The sequence below is a fragment of the Nycticebus coucang genome, chromosome 11, assembly GCF_027406575.1.
Source record: "Nycticebus coucang isolate mNycCou1 chromosome 11, mNycCou1.pri, whole genome shotgun sequence".
Lineage (NCBI taxonomy): Eukaryota > Metazoa > Chordata > Mammalia > Primates > Lorisidae > Nycticebus > Nycticebus coucang.
In genome coordinates, this window is record NC_069790.1 from 52,930,530 (window position 1) to 52,954,721 (window position 24,192).

Below are 24,192 nucleotides of genomic sequence, written 5' to 3' on the forward strand. Positions count from 1 at the left end.
TCCCAGGTAGAAGAAAGATTGTAGGCCCCTGGTACTAAATACCATCACTAAGGGAGCTCCTGATACCTCGCCTGTCTCTGTTTCTTGGGGGTAATTATGAAAGTCCAGTGCGAGGCTGTATCAGAAGTAACATGGACACTGTACAGAGAAGACAAACCCCAGGTGCTTTGATTGGGGTTCTGGTTTGGTCTGACTCAGCACTAACTCAGATCCTTGAATAAGCCTCAACAGCTTCAATAAACCATACTGAATTTGGACATTGAGGTATTCTTTTTTTCTTTAAGACATAGTATCTGTCAAAATGTTAAAAAGTCATAGTCAAAAACTATGACTTTCAAGGACATAGTAGATACAGTTTAAAAATTCACTTTTAAACAATTTTAAAAATAGACAAATTTAATAGGTAAACTTCATTATTTTCTGTTCTGAGTGAAAGTTTGGTTAAAAACTCTGGTTATACTCAATATTTCCTTAGGGAAGTAAAAGCTTTCTCCTATTTCTAATAAGACATGAAATAAAGCATATTAAATATATCCTGGAATGTGTTTGTACTCCAATGGAAACAGATGATCATTTACATTTTCATTATGGAAGTATATACTGTATTATATTAAGTCATACCATTATGTTACTGCTTTATGTTTAGCCATAATAATAAAGACAGGCACTTAGGCACAGATAAAGAACATTTAAAAAATGTGATTCTTATGAATATTCTACTCTGTCAGATTATTTATCATACAGACTAAAACATTTTCTAAATGATTTCATATGCCATTTCCCTCCAAATGTCTCCTGTATTTGTTTTTAAATTTAGGGGAGAAAAGCAAGAAAAAAGATGTTCATTTTGCTTATTATTATTATTTTAAATGGCTGATTTGTTGCCAGAAGATGTGTCTTAAGTGAAATTCACACATCTTTGTTAGCTCTCGTGGTAGGCTGAGTAGCAGCTGGCTGGAGGGCACTAGGCGGGCTGCCTCTGTTAATCCCCCCCACCCTACCCCACCCAGCCTTGGGTGCCTCTTCCTTCCCTCCATTGCCTCTTGTCTCTCCCTGTGGAAAGTGTTATACAGGCTTTCTCTAGCCCCACACAGAGATGTTAGGGGAGTGGGCTAGTCTTACAGTCAAAGGAACTTGGATCATAAACTTGAAGGTAAAGGAAATTCTAACAGCAAATAACTGCTTTTAAATAATTTTTAGAATCGTCTCTCCCTTTTTTTTATAGACACTTTGCACTCTTTATGTACCCTTTTTCTTCTGAGAAGAACTTTTGAAAACACACACACAGGGATAGACACTGGTTAAGAAAAAGGGATATTTTGAAAAGTCTAATTCTGGACAACGTCCTTCTGGTTTGGTAAAGTGGAGATGAGACTTTCAAATACTAAAAATTATCAGTGGTAACAAAAGCACAAGACCCAAATGTGTACAAAATTCTTCTTCCATTTTGAGTTACAATGATAGAGAAACTGTATATGGGATTTCTGTGTGTGTGTGTGCGCGCGCGCATGTGTGCACGGTAGTATAGACGTATATATCCTGATATGTTTTTCATTTAAACTCTGTGTAATCACTTTAAAATCTTGGCCTAAAGGCATTAAATTGCAAAACAAATGTGTTTTGAAATGAGGAAACAATTAAGGTTGATGATTAATTTATGTTGGGTTTTTGTGATATTTAGCTAGGGTCACATGTGTTTAACATATGCCACAGACATTAAACTCAAAGCTTCTATGTTTTAGAACGTATAAAAGGCAATCCCTTTTTTTCCCCAGTGGAAAAATTCCATTCAGCATTAGTGGTTATAGTGCTTCTATAATATAATAGATACAAGTACCTTGAATTTAATCCACATTTTGACAAGAGACATTTCCAAAATTCTCGTAAAAACTATGACTTCCAAGGACTAGTAGGTACAGTTTAAAAATTCACTTTTAAACATGCTGGGAAGAGGAACTGATAATCTAGTCTCTTGCTAAATGGGAAATGCTCATCCAGTGTTCATATTCCTTGGCCCAAATCAATGATGGGAAGACGGGGCACAAAGACCCTACCCATCTCTACCTGCATTTCTTCAGTGGAGCCCCAGACACTAGGGGGACCTCTTGTGATTAGAGCAATCACTTCTACATTTCATTTCACTTTGAAAAGCTACAGATAACTCTTTGCTCCTGTGTTTTCTATCTCAAAAGCTCACAAGGAGCATGCAGGCTAAGGGATGATTTCCTGAGAGTCCTGAGGGTAAGAGTTTGCGTCTGGCCTCATAAAAGAGAAATATAAGGTGTGGCTCTCTGAGCTCCCTGAGGGCAGGTACAACCTGCCATGTGCCTCTCTTAGTTCTTTCCGTCCCTTTCAGTGCCATGACCTTCCCAAAAGCCTTAGGGTGGTTGGATTTAGGCCACTCCTTGCACAGAGGAGATGTAACCTGGATTTGGGGGCTCTCAAAGGAACTTTCAACTATCCAGTTATTGGAATAAGCCTGTGGGCAAAAAAGATTTGTTGGATTGTTATTATAGGTCTAATTGCCATTCTTGTTGTAATTATTTTATATCACCTAAATATTTCCAGAATATCATGACATTTTAATCAACTTGTTTATTTTACAGGTGAGGAAATCAAGGACCAGAAAAATTGAACAATTTACTTTTTGACAATATAAACATTTTTGATACTATGTTTTGTTATGCGTTTAAGAGGGAGACTATGTCTACAGATGAATGAATGAAAAACTAAGTGGATGAATAAATCAGAGCAGAAAGAATGATTTTCCATGATCCACATATGCTCAATCTCCAATACTGGCTGTCTTCTAACCATTTCAGCACTGTTTAGTAGACAGTTTCTCTTTCCATTCTAGCCTTTCCATAGTAAAAACTTATATAAACATTAAAGAGAAACATAAACCCAACCCCCAAAGAGTTAAACATTTTTAAAAAACTTTAAATGTTTGAGTATTGTAAATACATGCTTTATTTGACAAAAGTGGCCTATAGTCATAAATTAAAATGCGAGTCTATGTGAAATTCCACTGAGTATCATTATTCTAAAAATGTTCCCAGCATCTGAATTGCCTCTCTGTTCTCTGCAATGGTTCACATATGTGCACACCACCAACAGGCAGTGGTGGAACAGAGGACCAATTCACACAGAGATGCATTAGGAATTTGTGGATTCCATCATCGGCAGACAGAGACTGGACAAGGGACTCCATTTTGAACAGTGCATGAAAAGGAGGGCTGGCCTGGTATACAGACTTAATGAAATTAAGGGCCAAAATTCCAAAGCAGACTTGAAGAAACTCACCTCCCCTTAATAAGCCTGCAAAATTGCTATAGGCCAGACAATCAGCTCAAAACAGGGCTAATTGAAACCAGAGACATATAAAGTTTAGATGCCAGGCGGTTGGACCCATAGGTTTCAGAAAAGGTCACATTCCACACCAGGAAAACTTGACTAGTTGACTTTTCAAGGTTACTCCCCAATTCAGGTCTATGCAAGATCTTTAAAATCTGAGCTGCACGCCAGTCTACCTTCTGACTTTCAGTATTGCATTTGTCTTTCTTTGTTGTTTTCCTAGCGTTGCATTTCTCTTCCCAAGAGTAGGTACGGACTTTCCCTTCAGTCCTGGAGGCACACGCACTGAATCCCCTTAACATTCACTGCCCACATCACCATCAGAACATTTTTGTTTTCAATCAAGCAGACTTGGAAGAACTCTCTCCTGGTGGAAAATTATATTGAATTTCAATATAAGACAGCCTGCTCTTCCCATGTCACTAGGGGCAATGTCAATGCTTGTGTTTTCAGGGCTTATAGCTCAGCTAAATTAGAAAGCAATTCCTCTAAAGTGAGATTCTTGGCACATGATAATTATTTGCTCATTGTTGATTAGTTGATTTTGAGAAAAGGAAAAGCATTCAGTAACTACTCCTCCTAAATCCTAAAGCAAGTTTTAAAATTATCAAGATCTGTTAGATACAGCTGTTAGGGGGTAAATAGGTAAATATTAAAGTTCAAGGAGAGAAATGGATTCAAAGAATTGAAATTACTTTAAATAATTTGAAATTCAAAGCTGGGAAAATACCCAAGAGGAAAAGTGATAGCAGTTTGAGTGCTTTGTTTTCTAGGATCTACTTAATTATTTCCTCACCCCTGTGGTAGCTGTCCTGTCCCTCTTCACAGTAAAGTGTGTCAGTGAGAGGTGATTGAGTGATATGACAATGCTGGGTCAGTAATCAATACGCCTTGTCAAATCTGGGCTGTCTATGCATCAGCTTAGAACAAAGCCTCTAAGACTTTCACTGACATTCTGATAACCCCAAGTGAGGTGTCCACGAGTTTCTAACCATGACATAACTGAGTTACAGACTTTATTAGAGTGGTAATTGTTTGGTGGTAATTGAAGACTTAGTAGTTATATCTAAATTTTATTTAGAAGCCAGAAAGAAAGAAACATTAAGTGGCTGCTAAATATCACTTTGACTTCCATTTTATTTTAAAACTCAAATCATGTTTTGGTTTCATCTTTTAGCAAAATTTTTCGAGTGCTTGGAACATCTTTAAGAGACTGATTCTTTTCACAGTGAATTCAGTTTGCTTTTATTGTTCTCAAAGTAGAAAAGCACACAGTTACTTTCGGAACAATTGTAACTTGCTTTTATAGTCTTCTCAGAGTAGTGGGGACTGAGGCGGCATGAAGGGGTGTGGGTGTGGGTGTGTGTTGGGGGAAGGGAAATAGTCTACTGGGCTGATTATTTTTTCAAATATTGTATTTGAGTTTTATAAAATGTATAAGGCATATGGCTCGTTTCCTTGTCACTGCTCCACCTTGAAGCCTCTGCCACTTACTAGCTGTGTGACCTTACCAAGTCATTTCCTCTTCCTGAGGTCTGGCGTCCTCATCTGGGATTTGGAAAAACAATGCCAATTTCACGGGTTTATTCTGAGAAATTAAGAGAAAATGTACATAAAACATTTTTTGAATTGTAGCTAATTAAACATTATAATGAGTAGTAGTAGCCATATTATGCATTACTCTAAGAAATTAAGTACATTGTAGTATGGATCAAAAGAAGGATTAAGAATTTGTGTAGGTGGGAGATCTCGAATGAGACCAGATAAAATATGAGAGGAAACCACAAAACTGAGGAACAGCACTGGAAGGAGAATGGAAAGGGAAGCCTTAAACAGCTGGATTGTGTGGACCTTTTATGATCTGGGATGAATCTTCCGATATAGAATGTCCATTCATCTCTTGAGAGAGTGTGATTGATTAAATGTAGGAGAAGGACTTTCACTGCCACCCAGCTGTGGTCTTTGTATTTACACAGCAGTGGGAAGAAAGTCTGGAGAATTGAGCATCTTGCTACTAGTCTCAGCCAACATTAAAATGGGAGAAGGGCTCCCAGGCACATTTGGGTTTGAATTGCTCCAGGCTGTATGATTTTTATCAAGGAGCCTTTCCAGCCTCAGTTTCCTTAGCTGTAAAATGGAGTAAGTTGTTGACAGGCTCAGGTAAGATAATGAATCAAAAGTATATGCCACATAATAAACCTAATAAGTGTTAATTTTTACTTATTTTTTTATAATAGTGTTAATATTAACCAAAGCAAAGATTTATAATGAGAAAATGAATGTGTTTGCTCTTCTCTTCTTTCCTATTTATTTATTCATTCTTTCTTTTAACATGTGAAAGCATCAATATAAAATTATGTAATCTTTAAAGGAGTTAAAATTAATCACTCCGCGAGATTACAGTCTAGGTAAAACCTTCAGTGAATCATCTGTTAAATTCACATACACAAGTACTGCAGACAATCTTAAATTTGGCTACTTCCTGTGAACATGAAAGGAATATCTTTCATCTAGAATCCTTTTTGTGGGCCGAGAGGAAGTGGTAGGCAATCTAAACAGTTATTCTTCCTTGGAGGGAGTGGACGCAGGGGGCAGGCGTAGGAATTAAACTGTTGTCTCCTGAAATTGATGTGTGTAGTTGCCCAGAGCTCGAGCTTTGCTCACAGGTTACTCATTATCTTCTAATGCAAGGGCTCCCTCTGCAGGCTCCGGCAACCTCAGAGGTTGTGTGGGAGTCCAAGTGCGCTGTATAAGAACTTGTTATTTTCTTTATTTGTGAATGTCACGCCATCCATTGTCAGTCCACTGTATATCTGAAAATGTCACAGGTCAATGCAATTCTTAGCTACCGATGGTGCTGCAGTATGGCAGAACAAGCTCTGTCAAGTGGCAAAGTGAGACCTGCCCAGAATTCTCTTGATCACATTCTCCAGATGTGGCAGCCTAACGTGGCCACATGGCCCATGGAACAACAAAAGACAGGGTCCATTTTCAAAGATCCCACCGTAGTGGAGAGACACTGTATCAGTGTATCCACAGGGTAATGCCTAATATCCCCTTCTATTGAAAGCCTGGTACATATATAGGAAGAATAATCAATCCTCAGACCCTGTTATATACCAAACCTAATATCTCCGGGATGTTATGACTTGATGTAAAATCTATCAGATTCATACAAGTATAGGTAGGTATCATATTATTTTCCCATAGATTGAGAGGATAGATGAAACACAGTCATATGTCTATAATTATGTGGCTAAGGATGGAAAACTGGTTTGAGGCAAACACTGAAGCACCAGAGATGATGTGGGATCATACCCTTAAAACTCATTTGTGGAGGCTCTGGGAAAGAAAGGACAATAATGTCCCCACAGTGTCAGCTGTGCTATTGCGCTTACCTTTGGACACTTCCTAACTATTGAGGGTTAGCGGGAATTGAGTAAGAGGGAATATGAAGGCGAAATGAATGGGAATACTCAGCCTTGACAAGGCTGGCCTAAGATAGACTAGGATCTTATTTTAACTGTTTTTCTCACCTGTTTTCCCATCTGGGGTGTGTGTGTGTGTGTGTGTGTGTGTGTGTGTGTGTGTGTGTTAGTATGGTTAATACTTATTGAGAAGGGGTTTTAATTGAAACTCTCACCAGACAAATATCATGAGTTAAACAGTAGAGTGTTAAATTCTTTCTTAAAGTAATGCTACTTTATAAAAAAAAACAAACCTGCCTTCTCTCCAGATCTTTCTATTTAAAAAGTTCTGTGACATTTAGTACATACCAGGAGTACACGCAACACATGTCAGTTCTATTTATGACACTGAATCTACCTGTGTGCTCCTCCTTTTTTTCCCATTAAAAAACAGTCTTTTAAACTGTGTGTTCTTATCACTATATTAAGGGTGACCATTATAGCAACACTTCTTTGTACTCACTGATGAGATTTTGGGGGATATTTTTTATGGAGTTTTAAAATGTAATTATAAACATTTTATTATGAAAATTATTAGGCATACACAACAGTAGAAAGACTAGTGAAATAGACTCCTCTTTATTCATCACACTTCCTCAGCCATTGTCAACATGTCACATTGATCTCGCTTTATCTCTATTCCTCACTCTTTCCCTCGCGGTTTTATTCTGAAGCAATTGGTGAACATCACTCATACAAAACTCTCAGATGTAAGAACTCTCTTAAGAAACTTAGCTGCAGTACCATAATCAAACCTAAGAAATATCGACACGTTCTTAATATAGCAAATGTTCAGCGTTCACATTTTCCAACTTGTCTCAGACGTTTATTACACTTGGTTTGTGTGAACTGGGATCCAAAGCACGTGCATATGTGGCATTTGACTGAGATAGCTCTTGAAGGGGCTAAGGAAATTTTTCCCCCAAATCTGGCTCCTTGGTATAAAGAATATTTTGAATTAAAGGACATTCATGATCAGGAAACATTGAAAGAGGCCTTTCTTCTATCTACTTTTAAAATCTCAGTAACCTGATTGAGAATCAAACAGGGGCTGCTGACTTCCTTATTACCTGCTAATAGACCTGGCCTTATGGTCATTTGAAGCACATACCTGTCTCTCCGGTTAATCTACAAATCAGCCTGTTTCCACCCATCTATACACATTCCCCAGCAACTGCTTGCTGTACCTATGTTTTCCACATTCTCCTCCCTCTCTTCCAAAAGCCATCTATAAAGGTATCTGACTATCACTGAGACTTTGGGAAATCATTCTTGTAGTTCCCCCCATGTGCTTGGTATTTGGAAATAAACCTTTCTCATATTAATCTACCAGAATTGTGCCTTGATCTCTCAGCAAACCAGCCAACGGGAAAAGGGCAGGTTTTGCCCAGATCCCGACATACTTCAATCTCATTTAATCAAAACTACTCCTCCTTCATTTTTTCCTTGCACGGCCTTTGTGGGTGTTTGTACTTGAGAATGGTGCTGATGGTGTCCTCATGGTGGAAGTGAATGTGTTTCTCCATCTTCTGTCTGTTACTGTAAACTGCTAGATCTGGAGACCTATTCAGATCCAGCTTCCATTTTCCTCAGCCAAAATATGCATGGGAGGGGCTGTGCATCCCCAGAGCACCACAACAGGAAGCAGAGGGCGTCTGGCCCTGTCCTTTCTAAACCTCTTCACCTCGTCAAGGAAAGGTGCAGAGGCAGAAGGAAGCACAGAGAGGAAACCATAGGAAAAGACCAGGAAAAGAAGACAATTAATTCAGAGATTCTGAGTAAAATCGATTTAACTGTATTTACCTGTATTTTGTTTTGTTGGAAGATGTCAAAAATGTTTGGAAGAGAGAAGACGCATCCCATTGGTGAAGTAGCATAGTGTGCGCATCTATCAGGTGTAGCCAGAAGCACCTGGGGGAGGGACTTACAGATCCTCCCTCTAAAGGTCCTTCAGAGGTGCTCAAGAAAGAAGAGACAGGGGAAATGTATTTAATACAGGGCATTCATGTTCCCTACCTAGAGCGCTTCACGTTGGAGTAATCATTTAAGCTGGGAGGAATCTAGGGACACTCAGGACAGAGGTGTTACAGAGATAATTAGCAGGCGTTGCCTCAAATGCAGTTAACTACTAAATGGAAGGGTTGGAGGCAGAGACCAGAGTCATAAAAGTGGCCTGTAAGCAAAAGAGAAGTACATACTTATGAAAGTAGAGATTACGAGAATTGAGTCAGTAATAAAGCATAGTTTAAATGTTTTCCTTATTCTTTTAAGGCCTTGTTTTATCTAGAGGTATATTGAAGTTTCTAAGTGGAAAGTTAATTAAAGGATGGGCTGTTTTTATAGATAAACAATTTCAACTTTTCTTTTAAAATATGAATTTTGCACTGTTTAAAACTGATTTTGCACTGTTTGAAAGCTGAAAGTTCAAAGGACATGGGCAAAATAGGACCTAAGGCAAAGGTCTTGATAGATGAAGGTTCAAGTCTGACTCTTGTTCTGTTTTCTTTATACTTTATGAAGGCACATCTTAGACATCATAGAATTCACCTATTTCTTTTTTTTTTTTTTAACAAACTGTAAATTCTTTTATTAACAGGCATTATAAACAGTTAATACTAATCTTATTTAAAAACCATGAATGCCACACCAATGAATATACAGCTCATGAATAACTTAAAAAGTATTTCCCATTTTAAAAGTAAAAAGTAAACACAACATACAAAACCTACACTAAACAAAGAACGTATAATATAAATACATGATTGATGTGTCTAATATGATGTATCTGGTACATAATTAATGTTAATTATGTGATCAGTACATTTTTCTATATGATTCCCTTTATGCTTCGCTTTCCCTGGAAACTGAATTCTGAACTTCCTCTTCTAAAATTGGTGCAATCAGATTATCCTTAGACATCAAATTATATTTCATCACAAATTTAGTTAACCAATGACACAAAAACATTTCATTTTCATATTCATTAAATATCTGCTGGTGATGAAAATAAGCATGTGAAAATATTCTGTACATCCTATGGCATACTGATCCTAGTTTTGTTACAGATGATTCCTTTTTGCTAACCCCGCTGGGAAAATATTTATCGCTATTCAGAAGGCATGCAGCACCATCAAGTGTGTGTCTAGCATAGTCTATAGCAGGACACTCTTTAGGAGTTTTATGAGCTGCACAAAGAAAAATCCATTGTTCAGTTGCCATCATTCGAGTACAAGTATCTGGATGGCATTCACTCTCAAATGTTCATACTTCTATATACTTTCATCTTGGCCTTCAGGTGGTTCAAGAATTTTGTCAATATTGGAGCAATCTGCTCTTCTGTTCTGTTGAATATACTGCTGAACAGCTAGTGTACTACTGTCCATTTCATCGAATGATTCATCAGGCCTATTATAGAAATCCTGCACTTTGGTGCCTGGGCTGTTCTTCTTCAGCACAGCTGTCCCCCAATTCACCTATTTCAAATATACAATTCAACGATTTTTTTTTTTTAGTAAGTTTACCAAGCTGTACACCCACCAACATAAATCAGCTTTAGAATAAAGCTGGTAAAATCCTTCACATCCATTTACGGTTAATTCATGTTCCTGTCCTTAATTCCTGGCAATCACTAATTTACTTTCTATTTCTGTAGATTTTCTGGGTATTTCATATGAATGAAATCATATAATATGTCTGGCTTATGTCATTGAGAATAATGTTTTTGAGGTTTATCCATGTCATAGCATGTATCCATAGTGCATTTCTTTTTATTGCTGAGTTTACCATATTTTGTCTGTCTATTCACTAGTTGATGGTCAGTTGATGATCAGTTGTTTCCAGTTTGGGACTATTATGAATAAATGCTAAAGGCATTCATATTTTGTATGCAAGTCCTTGAGTGGACACGTGTTTTCATTTTCCTTGGGTGTACATGTAGGAGTGAAATTCCTGGATCATACAGTAAATTTATGTAGAAATTTTAAAGAAGCTTCCAAACTGTTTTCCAAATGGCTACGCAGCAATTATAAGGGTTCCTGCTTTTCCACATCCTCTTAGCCCTGTATCTTAACAGCTGTGTGGTCTTGGACAGGTGGTGGGGAGCTGATGTTTATCAACTGCCTGTGTTAGGCTAGGTATTGTGATGGAAGCAATTATATGCTTTGTGTCACTTCATTCTTATCCCTTGGTTCAGAAAAGTTAATAGGCATCCTTGTAATGCAGGATTGTTGTGAATACTAAATTAAATTAGGGAGCATATATGAACATGTCTAGCAAGGTCTTGGGCATACCGAAGGCAGCTAATGAAGACTTTTTTTTTCTCTGCTTCTTCTCATCATTAGCATCTCAAGGCAGTCTAACCATGAGGCATGATCTATCCTCACCAGGTCTTACCCATTTGCTGATAATAATTGCCTGCTATGAAACTGTCATGCCTTGGGGAAATTGAAAAGCCTTTATAGAATTTACTCTGTGGTACCAATTGCTGTAGTGGCAGAAATATCATAGAGCCAATCCCGGATTCAAATAGCATAATCTTTGTTGCATAAAATAATAAAAGCAACTAACTTAGGATATGGTTACATCTCTTAATGGCTATTTTTAATTCTTGTCTTTTTAGCCCTCTATTTGCAATAAAGGTATTTACTTTTCTAAATGCTAGAGAAGGGAGTTCTAGAAAAAGTATATATTAATGTTGCCAAGAAGTTAATTAACTCAATTGATTTGAAATGGACCCGGATCAGTTGGTTTGAAGATTGCCTAAGTAGCAGTAGGAAAGTGATCTTAGGAGAAAAGGGCTCAATTAATATTTTAGTCCAATTTAAGGGGTTTTGATTTAAAAATATAATTTTTGAAAATGTATTTTAATATGAAATATTATACAACATAAAGTGGAAAAAAAAAACTCAGTCACTTGTTTTTCATTGGGTCTTTTCAGGGAGAACCTGGGATCAGAGGTCCTCCTGGCCCTTCTGGGCCTCGGGGCATAGGAACGCAAGGGCCAAAGGTGAGTTGTCAGGTCTGTGAGGGTCAGATACTGTCAGTGACAACCAAGTAAGCAGTAACTTCATAGCATGCGTTCATTTGGTGTTGGCTTATTTTTTCTTGATTACTGATGAAAGTCTTATTTTCGATGTCAAATAAGCTTGTAATAAAACAGAATATTAAAGTTTATAAAGTTATTTACTTCCCCCAAAGAAAGTAGAAAGTCAGCCTCTCTTGAGCACTTGCAAAGTGTTCAGACCATTTCCAGGTTTCTTAGAGGCTGTGCATAGTCAAGAAGCACATCTCTACTTTGGTCAGAGTTGCACAGGTGGCCTTTAACAGGTCACAGGTGAGTGTACCTATTGTGCCCCAAGGGCCATGTCCCCTCTGCCAGGGCCTCAGGGTGATAGTCCCACCCAGAGGTGAGAGGACCTGCCTTTGGCCCCTTTGGGGGATGGGTGATGGAAAGGTGTGTCTATTTTTCTTCTTCATGTTGTCATCTTTATTTCTATTTTTAATAATTTTTTTCCAATAGGCAGTATTCCTCTTATATTCAGAAAACAATCAAGGTTTTTTTATACTGGAAAGAAAAAGACTGTCTTATGCAGTAACTTATATTATTAACCTAACATTTCTCAAAGCTTTTTCCATCTAATCTTAATTTGGGAACTTATGGGATAAATAAATTAGACTAATTTCTTTATTGTGGGACTTCTTAGAGGCTTTCATATACCTTACTAATGTGTACTAGATATCTTCAAGGGAAGGCACATACTATTTTCTAATCTTATTTCACCAAGAAGTTTTCCCAAGAAACACGGGGTCAGCTTATGAACACATACTGGGAAAGGCTGCGTTTGCTGATCGCTTCATCAGCATGCGTGTATTTTCTTAAAAGTTCTAACACCAGTTCACACTGATATCAACTGAACCTTTAAGTGTCACCCTAGTGAACTGGACCTCCACACTGAAATGCAGCCATGTGGTAAAACCCACAGAAACTCATGTGTCAGTGATTTTCAGATTTGGTGCAGGGTGGCCCTGGGGTTCTAGGGGTTGTGGTAGGACAGTGAGGGGAACCCAAGCAGACGAGGCCCCTGGGCCTCCACTTCTGCTTAGGTCGAGCAGCTCTGCTTACCTCTATATTCATATTTGGATTATATGTAAGATTTTGTTTGCTAAGAATTCTGTGGCTTGAAAATATTGGGGAAAACATGGCCTTAAGTAAAATAGGAAGCAGCTTATGGGCAGCACATAGGGCCTGATCAGACTGAGGCTGAGAGCAGTAACGCGTATGTTGTTTCTTCCTTGGTCTTCTTACACTTTGTCTTCAATTCCTCCTCACCTTCTAACAGGGTGATATTGGGCAGAAAGGCTTGCCTGGCCCTCCTGGACCCCCTGGCTATGGATCACAAGGAATTAAAGTAAGTGACGGTGATGGTGCTGGGGTCACCTCTCCACTCACCAGGGGAAAGGGGAGAAGAGAGGTGATAATGCAAAATGTGGCTATTATGAAGTGGATTTATTATGAGTTTAGCAATTAAATTGCATCCAGTATTTAGAGTCATCATCCAGAAGTATAAAAATAGTACAAGCATCATAGTTTTACATTGGATGCTAAACATTACGTAAATCACTTGGTGCAAAACTTTAAAGTCCTGTGGTTTGTTACTCTCCCCGGTATCTGAGCTGAATGCTGCGTTCATGCCCAGCTGCTGCTCTCTCTCCCTCTTCCCCTCCTTACCCGTGTCCTCCACACAGGGGGTGTTCAACCTGTGGTCCATGGGCCACATGAGGATTATGCGAGGCCTGTTTTCCTTATCTGTGGTGTTGGATATTGTGAAAATTATTGTGAAAACCTTTTTATGCTCATCAGTTTTTGTTAGTGTTTTTGAATTGAATGTGTGGTACAAGACAACTCTTCTTTGATGTGTGGCAGTAAAAAAGAAAAGGGTTGGACGCCCTTGGTAGAGCTTCCTAATCACAGTGGAATCGAGAATCGCCAAGGGAGCTTTTGACTAATACTGATGCCCTTTTGTAGAAGAGAGAAATCTGAATCTCTGGGGGTGGAGCTTGAGTACCCTGGTTTTGAAAGCTCCCCAGGTGGGTCTTCTGAGCAACCAAGGTGGGAACCACTGCCCTGGGTCCAGAGTCTATGTTATTGGAATTCACAGCCATCTGCATTCCACTTTGTTTCCGCTTAAGCAGCTCTGAGGTGATTTTCAAGGGAAAATTATTAGGGTTTCCTGTGTCTCTGGTTGACAAAATTTGGCATCTAAAGTTTACTATGTAATTCCAAAGATTTCTTCTTCTTCTACTCGTATGTTGACTTTTTTTTTTTTTATTGGCTCATTGCCTTTCTTCCTGTTCCACTGCCACCCCATTAGTTGGTTTTGTTTTGTTTTATATGTATATTTTTATCATGTTTCAGCTTCAAAACTTATCCACCTTTGAATAATTGAGATCAACTCTACAAATGTGGGAACATTCAAAATAAACTCTTCAAATAGCAGATTGTGGTAGGAGATAGTGGGAGTTTCAGATAATAAATGTAAAAATCCTGTGGGGAAATTAAACTGCCTGCTGAGGATGAGCAATTGAAAGTCAGAGAAGGGCGGCCTGATCAATTTAGAAAAGACTCACTCTGGATACCATCTGTGGGATGGTAGGCATGACTAGCAGAAATGTGGGCATAGAAGGGTTCCCCTTCCTATTTTCCTGATTCTGCATGTAGAAAAGTGTGATCTTCTGGGAACCTCTTCCCCTTCTTTCCTGGGGTTCCAGGACCACCCTGGACAGCTGCTGTGGCAGCCCTGGTCCTGGGCAATGTTGAGAGCACCATGGGCTCTCCCCTGGGTGCCATGGGAGCCCCTGCTGTTCCTCTGCTGTGGCCCACCTGGCTCTGCATAAGGAGGGACTCTTTGGTGCTATCTCCCAATTACAGATGTCTGTTAATTAGATAAATAAATTTGAGATGGGGGCGGGTTCAAACCTGGCCCTAGCCAAAAACTGCAAAAAAAAAAAAATAATAATAATAAGATAAAATAAAAATAAAAATAAATAAATTTGAGATGGTGGCTCTTCCATCTCCAAATGGTTTTAGTCTTTCAGGTTCATGTCATAGCCCAGAAGATTGTATGATGCCACCAACTTATCCCACTGGGAGCCTGCAGCACAAACAGTTCCCCTAGATATAGACCCTTGGTCTGTTGAAAATCCTACAGATTAAATCAGGAGGGAGAAAGGATGGGGTTGGGTCTTGAGGGATTTATTTATATACTAAGTAGCCCTTGTGACTCTAGCCCTATAGATTTTGGGAGTGGGGGTTGGGACGGTGGCTCATTCAGGTTAAAAAACAAGCATAGGGACATGCAGAGGAGGCTTCTCCTTCATTCTTCATTGTTACTCAGATGTTATGCCTGATATTCACTTAGTGCTTCTTCCTGGAGGATTAGGAAGTCCTTATATAAATGAGATTCTACAGCTCTCCTTGACCTTAAAGACATTCTGAGGAAGATTTGTAAACTGGACTGCACTGTATTTCTTGCAAAAACCCTTTAATCATTGAAATAATTAATTTTCATGCCCCTGACTTCAATTCTTCCTTTGGGCCTGAACATGACTAATCCACCCCTGGCTTGGGGTGCTTTGCACGTAGTTAGGCTGCAGCAGTGTTTTTCAAACTTTTTTTTATTTCATACCACACTTGAACCTACAGTTAAACTTCCACAGCATGCTTAAATTATGTTGATCAAAAAAAGAAAAAGAATGAACAAAAGAATGCTTCCTGTGCTTTGAACTTCTTTTGAAAATAATTTAATTAATGACCTTTTTTTTATTAAATCATAGCTGTGTACATTAATGTGATCATGGAGCACCATACATTAGTTTCATAGACGGTTTGACACATTTTCATCACACTGGTTAACATAGCCTTCCTGGCATTTTCTTAGTTATTGTGCTAAGACATTTACATTCCACATTTACAAAGTTTCACATATACCCTTGTAAGGTGCACTGCAGGTGTAATCCCACCAATCCCCCTCCCTCTGCCCACCTTCCCCCTCCCCTCCCTCCTTTCCACCCCCCCATCCTTAGTGTAACTAGGTTATAGCTTTCATGTGAAAGCCATAATATAGTTTCATAGTAGGGCTGAGTATATTGGATACTTTTTCTTCCATTCTTGGGATACTTTACTAAGAAGAATATGTTCCAGCTCCATCCATATAAACATGAAAGAGGTAAAGTCTCCATCTTTCTTTAAGGCTGCGTAATATTCCATGGTGTACATATACCACAATTTATTAATCCATTTGTGGATCGATGGGCACTTGGGCTTTTTCCATGACTTAGCAATTATGAATAGGGCTGCAATAAACATTCTGGTACAAATATCTTTGTTGTGATGTGATTTTTGGTCTTCTGTGTATATGCCTAGTAGAGGGATTATAGGATTGAATGGCAGATTTATTTTTAGATCTCTAAGTGTTCTCCAAACATCTTTCCAAAAGGAATGTATTAATTTGCATTCCCACCGGCAATGTGGAAGTGTTCCCTTTTCTCCACATCTATGCCAACATCTCTGGTCTTGGGATTTTGTGATATAGGCTAGTCTCACTGGAGTTAGATGGTATCTCAAAGTAGTTTTGATTTGCAATTCTCTGATGATTAAAGATGATGAGCATTTTTTCATATGTCTGTAGGACATGCGCCTGTCTTCTTCAGAGAAGTTTCTCTTCAACTCCCTTGCCCAGCCTGCGATGGGATCCCTTGTTCTTTTCTTGCTTATACGTTTGAGTTCTCTGTGGATTCTGGTTATTAAACCTTTGTTGGAGACATAACCTGAAAATATCTTCTCCCATTCTGAGGGCTGTTTGCTTGCTTTACTTACTGTATTCTTGGCTTTGCAGAAGCTTTTTAGTTTGATCAGGTCCCAGTAGTGTATTTTTAAAGCTGCTTCAATTGCCCAGGGGGGTCCTCCTCATAAAATACTCACCCAGGCCGATTTCTTCAAGGGTTTTCCCTGCACTCTCTTCTAGTATTTTTATAGTTTCATGTCTTAAGTTTAAATCTTTAATCCAGTGAGAGTCTATCTTAGTTAATGGTGAAAGGTGTGGGTCCAGTTTCGGTCTTCTACAGGTCACCAGCCAGTTCACCCAGCACCATTTGTTAGATAGTGAATCTTTTCCCCACTGAATGTTTTTAATTGGCTTGTCAAAGATTAAATGACAAGCTGGATTCATCTCTTGGTTTTCTATTCTGTTCCAGACATCTACTTCTCTGTTTTTGTGCCAGTACTATGCTGTTTTGATCACTATTGATCTGTAGTATAGTCTGAGGTCTGGTAGCATGATTCCTCCTGCTTTGTTTTTATTTCTGAGTAATGTCTTGGCTATTCGAGGTTTTTTCTGATTCCATATAAAACTAAGTATTAATTTTTCATAATCTTTAAAGTATGACAGTGGACCTTTAATAGGGATTGCATTAAAATTATATATTGCTTTGGGTAGTATGCACATTTTAACGATGTTGATTCTTCCCAGCTATGAGCATGGTATGTTTTTTCATTTGTTAACATTTTCAGCTATTTCTTTTCTTAGAGTTTCATGGTTCTCTTTATAGAGATCTTTCACATCCTTTGTTAGATAAACTCCCAAATATTTCATCTTCTTTGGCACTACTGTGAATGGGATAGATTCCTTAACTGTTTTTTCAACTTGACTATTGTTGGTATATATAAAGGCTACCGATTTATGAATGTTGATTTTGTAACCTGAGACACTGCTGTATTCCTTGATCACTTCTAAGAGTTTTTGAGTAGAATCCCTAGTGTTTTCCAGATATACAATCTTATCATCTGTGAAGAGCGAAAGTTTGATCTCTTCTGACCCTATATGGACACCCTTGATTGCCTTTTCTTCCCTAATTGCAGTGGCTAAAGCTTCCATTACAATGTTAAAGAGCAGTGGAGACAATGGACAGCCTTGTCTGGTTCCTGATCTGAGTGGAAATGATTTCAATTTAACTCCATTCAATATGATATTGGCTGTGGGTTTACTGTAGATGGCCTCTATCAGTTTAAAAGATGTCCCTTCTATACCAATTTTCTTAAGTGTTCTGATCATGAAGGGATGCTGGATATTATCAAAAGCTTTTTCTGCATCGATTGAGAGAATCATATGGTCTTTGTTTTTAATTTGTTCATGTGCTGAATTATACTTATAGATTTACGTATATTGAACTAGCCTTGAGACTAGAAATATGAAAATCTGAAGGAAATTGACCAATACTTGGAAGCACGTCAACTTCCAAGACTTAGCCTGAATCAAGTGGAAATGTTGAACAGGCCCATATCAAGTTCTGAAACAGCATCAACCATACAAAACCTCCCTAAAAAGAAAAGCCCAGGACCAGATGGCTTCATGTCAGAATTCTACCAAACCTTTAAAGAGGAATTAGTACCTATATTACTCAACCTGTTCCAAAATGTAGAAAAAGAAGGAAGACTACCCAACACGTTCTACGAAGCAAACATCACCCTAATCTCCAAACCAGGAAAACACCCAACAAGAAAAGAAAATTATAGACCGATATCACTAATGAGTATAGATGCAAAAATATTCAACAAGATCCTAACAAATAGAATCCAACAACACATCAAACAAATTATACATCATGACCAAGTCGGTTTTATCCCAGGGTCTTAATTAATGATCTTTAAAAATTCCTCTCACAGAGAGAAAGATGGGAGGGGTGGGGAAAGGAAGAGCAGAGAGAGGGAAGGAGGGAAGGGGAGGGACCTTGGTGTGTGCCACACCTTTTGGGGGCAAGACACGATTGTAAGAGGGACTTTCCCTAATAATTGCAATCAGTGTAACCTGGTTTCTTGTACCTTCAATGAATCCCCAACAATAAAAAAAAAAAAAAAATTCCTCTCACAGTATGCCACTTGCAAATCACTGGGCTATAGTAAAGGATGAAATATTTCAGGCCTAACCTGTTTGATATCCATGTCAATAAAAAAAAAAAATAGCCACAGTGATATGCTGGGGAATCTGGTGAATAGCATCTGACAGAAACCCCAGTGTCCCCACAGCTGACAAATAGTAATGACTGCAATGGTCAAATGGCCACAGACCTAACAGATCAACCTCTGAGCCAGGTGAGGCCCGCAAACAGAGGGAAACTCATTCGGGATGACCTCTCCCTCTGCATAGCTTCTGACCTCAGTGGTCTGGGGACACGAGAATGAGCCTTAGAGCCACTCAACCTTGGCCCGAATCCAAGCTCTGATTCTTTTTAGTTGTGTAACCTTGGAAAAATCATTTATCTTTGTTGAATCTGAGCCTTACTCATCTTTAAAATCAGAATAATAAGGTTTTTTGTACAAGGTGTGAAGGTAAAATTGTATAAAGTGCCTCATACACAGTAGTGGATACTCAACCGGAGTTTGGGCTGTGGGTTTGAATTGTAGCTTCTCTACTTCCTGAGTAGTGTCCACAGCTTAGTAAGGGTGACAATAATAGTATGGATTTCTTAAGGTTGTGAGGAAGAATTAAAATTAAATATACCTTAAAGAATTAAAGGAAGAATTAAAATTAAATATAAACTTTTAAAGATACTGTGTATAATCAATTTAATAGATGGTTATATATTGAGTAGATGTTTGACGTTATTCACATTATTTTTCCTTCCCACTCCCTTTCCCTTTTCACTACTATCACTTGTTTTTTCTGGAAAGAAGGCCTAGAATTCTGACATTCTGGTGATTTAATGCTCTTGAACATGATGTACTGGATGCATTAGTTAGTGTGGGTCTGGTTCTAGTACCAAATGGACCCCAAAATGTATAACAGTTCAAGCACTATAGAGGTTTTGCTATACCTGTCCAATCTGGGTGATCCTGATTGGTGGGCACTTTTCTTTTACACAGAGTTTCGGTCTTCCATTTACAATTCCTCTGTTGACTGGCCTTCTTTGCCAGTTGTACTCAGCAGGCAAAAAGAAAGTGTATGGAATGGGCACACACCTGCTTCTTAGAAGTCCCAATCAGGTGACACATGTCACCTCTACCCATATTTTATTGGTGAGAACTAGTCACTTGACTATGCATAATTGCAAGGGAGTCTCAAAAGGTAGTCTAGTTGTGTGGATGGGAATAAAAGGAACCAGAGGTTTGGTGAAGGGCTGGCAATTATTGCCACACATCATTTAACCGGTTTCTAGGAAAGAGAAACATTTAAAAAATTATTTGTTGCTCTGAAGTGTGTTGGTACCTCCAGAAGACAACAGAAGACATGGATGGTGTTCATAGCAACCTCTGGAATGCCCCATCATTCTCCTGATACTGTGGGGCACAGACACCTGGGCTTATAAGGACTTGTTCAGCCCCATTACTTCTTTTATCCTCTCCCCTAAAAAGAAAATCTTAGAGCCTTGATAACCTTTTTTCTAATTTCAAGCAGCATCAGTAGTTCTAACGGATGGTTTAGAATTGTGCAAATAGGCTGAATACCAGCCAAAGAGCTGGAAGAAGCTTGAGGTTTGGAAGGACTGGGAAAGAAACAGGAAGTGCTCCTTCCTGTCTATGGTCAAGCCAGGGCCAGAGAATGAGGGACACGTGAGATCTGGTAGGAATGTTATGGTTCAGAGGCTGCAGAGAGATAGGCAAGGAATCAGAGGAGGGCTGAAATGGGCATGGAGAACCTGATTTCAGGAGAGAAAGAGAGGCCAGCAATTAGGTTAGTGTGAGGAATAAGGGAAGGCTGGGAGTCCTGGGGTAATACTGGGTTACCAGTAGCATTTGAGGCCTACAGGGGTGTGATAGTGAGTGAGCCAGCCCAACCTGCAGGCCAAGTCTGGGGACAGCCAGAAAATGGCTTCTCCCATCAAAACCATCTGACTTAGGAATTTAGGGCAGAGTGCAGAACTTTGTAAGAGTCTTAGCTCTGTGTTTAAGGTTAATTTTGTTTCTTAGGTAGTTTTCTTTTTGTTTGCCTCAGTTGTACCAAAATAACTGTGTTTCTGTGAACTCCAAGGGCTTTTTAACTCAATCAGATGTTATTGCTACCCATGGTGTCCCTTTACTAGAAAAGCTAACACTTGAAAGAACACCAGGCTTCCATAGTGGAAATCTCACATGGTGTCACTGCTTTCTGTTTGGTTCCTACTTGTGACCTGATTGCTTTGAAAATGTTTCCAGAATCCATTTTAATAGATTTGTGGTTAGAATGTGCCTATTGCACTCAGAAAATCGCCCCCTTTAAAGGCCAAATAGAAATGATTTATTCATTGAAATGTAACTGACTTAGAGGGTACAAAGAATTTCACTTATAAAAAAAGTCAAGACTCGGTTTAATGTATGCTGAGTTGCAAATACCTGCAGAGGGGTTAAGAAGTATTGACACGAGGAATTTTCTTATTCTTCATTCATAACCAGGCCACACAATTCTGCTACTGTTGTGAACAGCACATACATACTTATTTCAATACTCTGACTTTCTGGTATTTGAATTTAAGTTCTTTTTCTCTCTCTTTTTTTTTTTTTTTTAATCTTTCTTCCTATAGTCTTCTTTTTTTTTTTTTATTGTTGGGGATTCATTGAGGGTACAATAAGCCAGGTTACACTGATTGCAATTGTTAGGTAAAGTCCCTCTTGCAGTCATGTCTTGCCCCCATAAAGTGTGACACACACCAAGGCCCCACCCCCCTCCCTCCGTCCCTCTTTCTGCTCCCCCCCCATAACCTTAATTGTCATTAATTGTCCTCATATCAAAATTGAGTACATAGGATTCATGCTTCTCCATTCTTGTGATGCTTTACTAAGAATTATGTCTTCCACTTCCATCCAGGTTAATATGAAGGATGTAAAGTCTCCATTTTTTTTAATGGCTGAATAGTATTCCATGGTATACATATACCACAGCTTGTTAATCCATTCCTGGGTTGGTGGGCATTTAGGCTGTTTCCACATTTTGGCGATTGTAAATTGAGCTGCAATAAACAGTCTAGTACAAGTGTCCTTATGATAAAAGGATTTTTTTCCTTCTGGGTAGATGCCCAGTAATGGGATTGCAGGATCAAATGGGAGGTCTAGCTTGAGTGCTTTGAGGTTTCTCCATACTTCCTTCCAGAAAGGTTGTACTAGTTTGCAGTCCCACCAGCAGTGTAAAAGTGTTCCCTTCTCTCCACATCCACACCAGCATCTGCAGTTTTGAGATTTTGTGATGTGGGTCATTCTCACTGGGGTTAGATGATACCTCAGGGTTGTTTTGATTTGCATTTCTCTAATATATAGAGATGATGAACATTTTTTCATGTGTTTGTTAGCCATAAGTCTGTCATCTTTAGAGAAAATTCTATTCATGTCTCTTGCCCATTGATATATGGGATTGTTGGCTTTTTTCATGTGGATTAATTTGAGTTCTCTATAGATCCTAGTTATCAAGCTTTTGTCTGATTGAAAATATGCAAATATCCTTTCCCATTGTGTAGGTTGTTCTTTGCTTTGGTTATTGTCTCCTTAGCTGTACAGAAGCTTTTCAGTTTAATGAAGTCCCATTTGTTTATTTTTGTTGTTGTTGCAATTGCCATGGCAATTGGCCTGGGACTTCTTCATGAAGTCTTTCCCCAGGCCAATATCTTCCAGTGTTTTTCCTATGCTTTCTTGGAGGATTTTTATTGTTTCATGCCTTAAATTTAAGTCCTTTATCCATCTTGAATCAATTTTTGTGAGTGGGGAAAGGTGTGGGTCCAGTTTCAGTCTTTCACATGTAGACATCCAGTTCTCCCAACACCATTTATTGAATAGGGAGTCTTTCCCCCAAGGTATGTTCTTGTTTGGTTTATCGAAGATTAGGTGGTTGTAAGACGTTAGTTTCATTTCTTGGTTTTCAATTCGATTCCAAGTGTCTATGTCTCTGTTTTTGTGCCAGTACCATGCTGTCTTGAGCACTATGGCTTTGTAGTACAGACTAAGATCTGGTATGCTGATGCCCCCAGCTTTATTTTTATTACTAAGAACTGCCTTAGCTATACGGGGTTTTTTCTGGTTCCATACAAAACGCAGAATCATTTTCTCCAAATCTTGAAAGTACGATGTTGGTATTTTGATAGGAATGGCATTGAATAGGTAGATTGCTTTGGGAAGTATAGACATTTTAACACTGTTGATTCTTCCCATCCATGAGCATGGTATGTTCTTCCATTTGTTAATATCCTCTGCTATTTCCTTTCTGAGGATTTCATAGTTTTCTTTATAGAGGTCCTTCACCTCCTTTGTTAGGTATATTCCTAGGTATTTCATTTTCTTTGAAACTATGGTGAAGGGAGTTGTATCCTTAATTAGCTTCTCATCTTGACTGTTATTGGTGTACACAAAGGCTACTGACTTGTGGACATTGATTTTATATCCTGAAACATTACTGTATTTTTTGATGACTTCTAGGAGTCTTGTGGTTGAGTCTTTGGGGTTCTCTAAGTATAAGATCATGTCGTCAGCAAAGAGGGAGAGTTTGACCTCCTCTGTTCCCATTTGGATTCCCTTTATTTCCTTGTCTTGCCTAATTGTATTGGCTAGAACTTCCAGCACTATGTTGAATAGTAAAGGTGACAGAGGACAACCTTGTCTGGTTCCAGTTCTAAGAGGAAAAGCTTTGAGTTTTACTCCATTCAGTAAAATATTGGCTGTGGGTTTGTCATAGATAGCTTCAATCAGTTTTAGAAATGTGCCACCTATGCCTATACTCTTCGGTATTCTAATTAGAAAAGGATGCTGGATTTTATCAAATGCTTTTTCTGCATCTATTGAGAGGATCATGTGATCTTTATTTTTGCCTCTGTTAATTAGGTGGATAACGTTTATAGACTTGCGTATGTTAAACCAGCCTTGCATCCCTGGGATGAAGCCTACTTGATCATGATGAATGACTTTTTTGATGATAAGCTGTAATCTATTGGCTAGGATTTTGTTGAGAATTTTTGCATCTATATTCATGAGTGAGATTGGTCTGAAATTCTCCTTTTTGTTTGGGTCTTTTCCTGGTTTTGGTATCAGGTTGATGTTTGCTTCATAGAATGTGTTGGGGAAGATTCCTTCTTCCTCAAATTTTTGGAATAATTTCTGCAGTACAGGAGTAAGCTCTTCCTTGAAGGTTTGATAGAATTCTGGTGTGAAGCCATCTGGACCAGGGCATTTTTTGGTTGGAAGATTTTTTATTGTTTCTTTGATCTCAGTGCTTGAAATTGGTCTGTTCAGGAGCTCTATTTCTTCCTGGCTGAGTCTAGGGAGAGGGTGTGATTCCAAATATTTATCCATTTCCTTCACATTGTCAAATTTCTGGGCATAGACTTTCTGGTGGTATTCAGAGATGATCTCTTGTATCTCTGT

General features: G+C 38.7%; 1 protein-coding gene and 1 pseudogene across 1 annotated transcript in view; one reads left to right on the forward strand and one right to left on the reverse strand.

The window, feature by feature from the left end:
* The window catches only part of COL28A1 (collagen type XXVIII alpha 1 chain), a 209,926-nt gene that overhangs the window by 123,359 nt on the left and 62,375 nt on the right, over positions 1 to 24,192 (forward strand). The window contains exons 26-27 of the mRNA XM_053553638.1: positions 11,758 to 11,826; positions 13,160 to 13,228. Of these exons, the coding sequence (XP_053409613.1) occupies positions 11,758 to 11,826; positions 13,160 to 13,228 (138 nt within the window). The remainder of the gene's footprint in view (positions 1 to 11,757; positions 11,827 to 13,159; positions 13,229 to 24,192) is intronic.
* Positions 9,663 to 10,288, reverse strand: LOC128560129 (MOB-like protein phocein; annotated as a pseudogene).